This window comes from Egretta garzetta, unplaced genomic scaffold, assembly GCF_000687185.1.
Source record: "Egretta garzetta isolate BGI_Z169 unplaced genomic scaffold, ASM68718v1 scaffold397, whole genome shotgun sequence".
In the NCBI taxonomy this organism is placed as follows: domain Eukaryota; kingdom Metazoa; phylum Chordata; class Aves; order Pelecaniformes; family Ardeidae; genus Egretta; species Egretta garzetta.
The window spans coordinates 9,172,254-9,179,793 of NW_009260493.1; the positions used below are offsets into that span (position 1 = coordinate 9,172,254).

Genomic DNA, 7,540 nt, shown 5'->3' on the forward strand with positions numbered 1-7,540 from the left:
CCCATCCCTGGAAACATTCAAGGCCAGGCTGGATGGGGCTCTGAGCAACCTGATCTAGTTAGCGGTGTCCCTGCTCGCTGCAGGGGGCTTGGACTAGATGACCTCTAGGGGTCCCTTCCAACCCAAAACATTCTATGAGTCTATGATTTATGATAGTATGTGTTACTATGAGAAAATACTAGTATTCTAATGCAATGGTGATATTAAAACACATACTGCAGGAAAATAAAGTTGAGTTGCAAAAGGTTGTCCTAAGAGGTGTAGAACTGAAAATGCACAACTAAAGAAGCATGGGTTCTGAGCAGAGTACTATACGTAAGAAATGATTCAAGTTCACCAGTTTTTCTGATTAGTATCCAGACTAACTGGAATTCCACTGCTCTAAGGTTGTTTGGTTTTTGGGTGGTGGGGGTTTTTTGGGTTGGTTTTTTTTTGTTGTTTTTCTTTTTTTTTTTTTTTCCTTGGCTTTTGGGTATTCACAGAATCACAGGGGTTGGAAGGGACCTCGGGAGATCATCCAGTCCAACCCCCTGCTAAAGCAGGTTCTCCTAGAGCATGTTACACAGGACTTCATCCAGGCAGGCTTTGAATATCTCCAGAGAAAGAGACTCTACAACCCCCCTGGGCAGCCTGTGCCAGTGCTCTGTCACCCTCAGAGTAAAGAATTTTTTCCTCATATTCAACTGAAGCCTCTTATGTCTCAGTTTGTACCCATTGCCCCTTGTCCTGTCACTGGACGCCACTGCAAAGAGTCTGGCTCCATCCTCTTGACTTCCATCCTTAAGATATCTGTATGTATTGATGAGGTCCCCTCTCAGTCTTCTCTTCTTCAGGCTGAACAAGCCCAACTCCCTCAGCCTTTCCTCGTAGGGGAGATGCTCCAGTCCCTTAATCATCCTAGTTGCTCTCCTCTGGACTCTTTCTAGGAGTTCCTCATCTTTCTTGAACTGGGGAGCCCAGAGCTGGACACAGTACTCCAGGTGGGGTCTCACCAGGGCAGAGTAGAGGGGGAGGATAACCTCCCTCGACCTGCTGGCCACAGTCCTCTTAATGCACCCCAGGATACCATTGGCCTTCTTGGCACAAGGGCACACTGCTGGCTCATGGTCAGCTTGTCATCTACCAGGACTCCCAGGTCCCTCTCGGCAGAGCTGCTTTCCAGCAGGTCAGCCCCTAGCCTGTACTGGTGCATGGGGTTCGACCTCCCCAGGTGCAGCACTCGGCACTTGCCCTTATTGAACTTCATCAGGTTCCTCTCCGCCCAACTATCCAGCCTGTCCAGGTCCCACTGAATGGCAGCGCAGCCTTCCAGCGTATCAGCCACTCCTCCCAGTTTTGTGTCATCAGCGAACTTGCTTGAGGGTACACTCTGTCCCCTTGTCCAGGTCATTGATGAACAAGTTGAACAAGACTGGGCCGAGTACTGAGCCCTGGGGAACTCCACTAGCTACCGGCATCCAACTGGACTCTGCCCCGCTGATCAGAACCCTCTGAGCCCTGCCATTCAGCCAGTTCTCAATCCACCTCACTGTCCACTCATCCAACCCATACTTCTTGAGCTTCCCTATGAAGCTTTATTCAGTTCATTTAATAAAGCGAAGCTTTTACCTTTTTTCTTTTAAGACAATTGTATTAAAACCCACTAACTTATAAAATAGACCAGTTAAAAATATATTAAGAACAGTAACAATTGCTTGTTGCTCTTTGTTTTGTTTGTTTGGTTTTTTTTTTTTCCTTCCCTGCTAGAGTGTTGGAAAGAATTGGGGCCAGAGCTCTGGTGGCACATGTCAGGACATTTGCAGATTTCTTGGTGTATGAGTTCTCTACCTCTGCAGGAGGCCAGCAGCTCAATAAATGTATTGAGATTCTCAATGACATGGTGTGGAAATACAACATTGTAACACTGGATAGGTTGATACTGTGTTTGGTAAGTATTGCCTTAGAAGATAAGATGTCAGTTCTTCACGGAGAGTCTGCTTTCGGAGTCACTGTTGTAAGAGCAATCTCTTTAAAAATGCATTGGTTTTAAATACTATTTGCTAATCCTATAATCAAGTAAAATAACAGATTCATTGTGTAAGCAGTGTAAAACTCAGTCTTACAGTTCTCTGAATTTTCAGGGGAAGTTTTTCTTGGTTATTTAATGGCAACCATTGAATTGGTATTATTAAATGTTGTTATTAGTGCTTTTTGGTCGCTGACCTCAGAGCTATGCAATTTTTCTGCAGCCTGAAAAGGTAGAGAAGAGGTATGGTATGCCATGATTCAGAAGCAAATGGAAAATCAGGTACCCATTAGAGTATGCTTCCTTTGCTTAGAATTCAGCCTGTTTCATCAGAAAAGTAGGAGAGAAGCAGCATTCTCTGTTTCCAGGTTATCCTACAAAATAAAGCAGAACTCGCCTAGAGGGAATTAAATTTTCCTTCAGTAATTGCCCTTTACTATTTTAAAATCTCATCTTAATCTAAAGCTGGTTGTTTGAATTTTAGTATGGTTTTCAAACTGAAGTCCAAACATGTCCCAGTGGCCAGAAGTTTGAAGCAATCTTAACTTTCTTATCATTAATCAGTTATCTTCAATAAGAGAACTGACAGCTAAGAGAGAGCTAGAGTTCTTGGAGAATGTGCTGTCCCTGGGGAGTTTATAAGCCTTCCTGCCTATGGAATAAAAATTGTGATGGGTACTTCTCACAGGAGGTGATTGAACCTGGCTCTGTTCTGTACGAGTGTCTTCACTTGAAAAATGGAGTTGAAAGACCATATGTTCAGCGTGAATTTGTGTGCAGATGTACCTAATGTGCAGCCAAATCTGCTAGCCAATGTTTAGGGGTTATAAAGCAGACAGCAGTGCCAATTGTAATTCTGTGTTTTCTGATCCATTTTGTTTAAGGCAATGCGTAGTCATGAAGGAAATGAAGCTCAAGTCTGTTACTTCATAATTCAGTTACTCTTACTGAAGCCTAATGATTTCAGAAACAGAGTGAGTGATTTTGTGAAGGAGAATTCTCCGGAGCACTGGCTGCAAAATGACTGGCATACTAAGCATATGAGTTATCACAAGGTATCAAAACTAATAAAATTCTTTTATTGTAATACTTTCTGTGGAGTTCAGATTGGCTAGAGAGTCTCTTGTCCTGTAAATGCCAGGACAGCTCTGTCAATTTTTAGAGTTACTAAGTCATGATTTATTTGGGCTAGTATTTAAAAAAAAAAAAAAAAGGAATCACTATGTTTACATAACAACATTAAAATTATAATGCAGTGATATTCAAAGATAGAAGCAGCTGAAGAATTGGTTGGAAATTCATTCTTGCTCATCTAAATCTAGGCATTTTAAAGTCTTGGTTTTACTGAAATTCATTTAGAACAGAGTTCTTGTACATCAGGGAGAAGGTATTTCCTTCTGGTCTTTTATGACTATAACAATAGTTAAACCTACATTTTCTCCTAATTATTAAATCTTCTTCCATCTCCTGTGTGGCAAGAACATGATATCTTGAAATGTTAGGGAAGGGGATTGCTGAGATTTTAATGCTGCTGTAAACATAGTGGCTTCTGCTGGCTGGAAAAGGATGTACCAATGGCGTGTTCTGTCAAAAGATAAATCAACACTGAGATGACATAGATACAAGCAAACTCTCATGTAGCTAAACGCATGCAATCTAGTTCTGATCCAGTAGCTATTTGGTCTGTACTAGCCCTCTGCTTTAGCTGTACAGCATCTTAACAGTGCCTAAAAGTGTAAGGGTAGCAGGGAAGCAGATCATATTAGCCTGGGAAGTGCTCTGACATGGCTGCAGAGTTACTGGACCCAATCTTGCATGTAGAAATTTCAGTCACAGGTAATACACGATAAGCTCAGCCTTCAGCTGTACTCATCTGTTATTTGAGTATACTCTAGTTCTTCCCCAGGGAGTTATTACATGCATATTATTTCTAGTGTTCTGATTCAGTATATGATGCAGAAACTTCCAGTAGTGTTCATTTCCCCTGGGCTTTCTCTTAAAAGACTTGTCAAGGGACACATAAGCGCTGGCTGCTTTCAGCTTTGCTTTGGGATGCTTAATGCTCCCTTATGCCCACTTTGAGTGGTGGTGAAACTTTGTTTTGTTTTTTCTGAAGAAGTTATCTACTAGTCTAATAGTTAAATAATTTCACTCAGAATTGAATTTTCTTCAGTAGGATGAAGTCAAATCACCTCACTGCATTCACATGAGCGAGGGTTATGAAGAATCTTTAAAGCAGTGTAGATGCTGGATGTTTGATGCTTTTAAGGAAAGAGCTTTTGATTTTTTTGGATTTCTTTCCCTCCAGAAATATCCTGAAAAGCTGTATTTTGAAGGCTTGGCAGAGCAAGTCAATCCCCCAGTTCAGATTCAGCCACAGTACCTACCAATTTATTTTGGAAACGTATGCTTGCGCTTTCTGCCAGTGTTTGACATTGTAATCCATAGATTTCTGGAATTGCTTCCAGTGTCCAAATCGCTAGAAACTTTATTGGATCATCTGGGAGGTTTATACAAATTCCATGGTAAGTTTGTTTATGAACACAAGCTGTTATTCCTGTTGCAATCTTTCTATTCTCCTTGATCTCCTTCATTCACAGTTTTCATTTACTAGCACAGCAGTGTTTTAATCCTTTCGTATTCTGCAAGCCCTGTGTACATTTCCACAGAGAAGTACAATCCCTATTTAGTGACTACTTGCTTTTATTCAGGGAGCTCTTGCTAATTGATGCTTCCTTCGCCCCTTTCCCTTTCGCTGCCTTCTTATAGTAAGTACTTTGATCTGTGTCCTGACAAACTTTCTCTTACCAAGACTGAAACAGCTAAAAAGCAGCTCCTCCATCTGTCCTTGTTTAAGATGCAAATAGCTTAACCTGATTTTTTTTTAAGACTTTTATAATAAGTTCTTGTATAGATGTCACTGCTATGTTATGCCCAGACAATTTACAGTATTCTTTCTTTACTGTGACTTTATACCTGGACTCTTCCTATTTAATACCTTTTATATGAAGAGATGATTTAGGCTGTTCACTTACAAATATATTAATATTATCATTAAGGTATGAATGGTTAATAATACTGACTTTCTTTGCTTGACTTTTACCCTTCTGCACACACATTAAAGCATATGTGCAAGACAAAGGAAAATCAATGTTGTAGGGTATAGTGAAAGAATCAATTCCATATGTGCTGTTTTTAAATACATACAACTTAGTCTTGTAGAGCTCTTGACTTAAATTCTGTGTTTGTTGCCATAATAATAATAGTGATGCTAGAAGTTATTTCTGGGTTTTGTTCTTTTTCTTTTCTTCTTGACAGACCGTCCAGTGACTTACCTGTACAACACTCTTCATTATTATGAGAGCCATCTCAGAGAGCGCACAAACCTCAAGAGAAAACTTGTTCATGCCATAATTGGCTCTCTCAAAGATAATCGCCCACTAGGCTGGTGTCTAAGTGATACTTATCTCAAATGTGCTATGAATGCCCGGGAAGATAATCCATGGATTCCCGATGATACTTACTATTGCAAACTCATTGGAAGACTAGTAGACAATATCCTTCTTAACATTTGCATTAAGTAAGCTGTGCCAATGTCTTATAGCTTCGTTTCATCAAAATAGAAAGTTCAATTGCCATCTATTCAGATACAAAGCAAAGTTTGGAGTCCTTATTTAGCTGCATATACCAGTCTAAATTCATATTCATTTACTTCAATGTACTTTTTAAATTATTCTGCACAGGGACTCTGCTGCCCTAGTAAAAACATCTTGAAACATACAGTGAAAACAAAGTACAGTACAGCTGTATAAATATTTTACTGTTTAATGCATCGCTTACAAATACAGATACTGATGTCTATGCATTCTGAATTAAATTCTAATTGCCATGTAAAACCAGCTTGATGCAAAGCATCAGTATTTAAAAAAATGTAGGAAATGAGATGACTTTTTTCTAATGCCATTATTAATATTACTGAGAACAAAATATTGTAAGCAGTGCCACATTTGAGATGATATATAACTAGCTGTGTCTAGTTGAAGATCAGTGTATATGCTGTTAGCAACTGCTGAGAATCTTTTTTTTAGGAGTGAAAAACTAGAAGTTGTAATTTTTTAACTCAAACCTACATTTTCTTAATGCCGCCTTTTATTAATTTTTACAATTATGACTGCAGCTGATTTAAATTTCTGTGGAAACAGCTGGTGAACCCAGGCTGCTATGTTCTAGAGAATAAGGCTAGTGGAATCTCTCTGGACGTTATCTTCTTTTCTGGGTCAGCTTTACGGGTGTTGACCAATTTTCTGGATGTTATGTGTCTTCCCTTGCTCCTCTTCCTGAACTTGCATTTCTTTTATGTGTAACTTGAAAGAAGTTTATTAGATCTCTCTAAAGAAAGCTAAAATTATGTAAAACCCTGCTTTTATGCAAGTGTTAACAGCATGTTCCGAGATTTTTTCTATATGTAGCTCAAATGAGTTAGTCTTGGTTAGGAAAGTAGAATATTTTCAGAGACTAAGCAGGTGCTCATTTTGCATAAACTGTCACCCTAGAAGGCTGCTAGAAGATCTTATACTGAAACAAATTAATGGTTTCAGATTATGCAGAGTAGAAAACTGTTGTTATTTTCATCTTCTTGTCTTGGAAGCAGATGGTGAATGAGATGGTTGGTGTTGTTTTGTTCCACCTCTTAATTGCGGGAATTTATCCTCTGCATGACCTTGTGTGTGGTATATTTATAGCTATGTATTCATGCAGTCCTTCCATGATTGGTTATCATTGCCTTATATTCATAATTTGTTGATATGTCTTAGTTTTATGAAACGTGGTTATTTTATTTGTGCTCAGTAACTTACCTTTCATTTCAATTCAACTTAGTATGTGTGGTATATACGTATATTTTTAAGCAATGTGCTGCTTATACTAGTCCATGTTGGGGCAGCTTTTTTTCCTTAATCATTGCCACCTATGGCAGGCAAATCACCTGGTCCATTTCCGAATTGTGACTGGAGGTTCAATGAGTTTCCTAACCCAGCTGCCCACGCTCTCCATGTTACCTGTGTTGAGCTCATGGCTCTGGCTGTCCCAGGGAAGGATGTGGGCAATGCACTATTGAATGTTGTGCTGAAGAGGTATGTTGGCTCTCTGAAACCGTTTTCTGTAATATATAATACATATTAGAGTTTGCTAAGGTAGTTTGTGATACTCATTTTCTTAGGCTTTTATAAATTTTTAATTAAGTATAAATACTTCAAGTTTTATGTGTAAAGTATTTTTGGAGGACAAACAAGGCTATAGGGATCAATCAGAAAAATCACGTGCTGGATTTCTGTGCTGTAGTGGATTGCGTGTGCTTCAGGAACAGTTCATTCAGCAAGATCCCCTTAAAAGACAGAGGGAAGATTTCATACAGGCAAAGAATTTGTCCAGTGGGTTCAGTGGCACAGAGGCTGGAAAAACTCTGTTCTCCTTTTAGCTGTGCTGGGAGGAGGACATTTCATCAGTTGATATCACAGCATCTTTGAATGTAAAGAG

The 7,540-nt window shown here is 39.4% G+C and overlaps 1 protein-coding gene across 3 annotated transcripts in view; it reads left to right on the forward strand.

Annotated features, from left to right (window-relative positions):
- MED23 (mediator complex subunit 23) overlaps nucleotides 1-7,540 on the forward strand; it is a 38,162-nt gene that overhangs the window by 24,125 nt on the left and 6,497 nt on the right. For all 3 annotated transcript variants that reach the window (XM_009644363.2, XM_009644364.2, XM_035899767.1), the window contains 5 exons: nucleotides 1,747-1,927; nucleotides 2,890-3,060; nucleotides 4,314-4,530; nucleotides 5,324-5,560; nucleotides 6,972-7,137. In XM_009644363.2, the coding sequence (XP_009642658.1) occupies nucleotides 1,747-1,927; nucleotides 2,890-3,060; nucleotides 4,314-4,530; nucleotides 5,324-5,560; nucleotides 6,972-7,137 (972 nt within the window). The remainder of the gene's footprint in view (nucleotides 1-1,746; nucleotides 1,928-2,889; nucleotides 3,061-4,313; nucleotides 4,531-5,323; nucleotides 5,561-6,971; nucleotides 7,138-7,540) is intronic.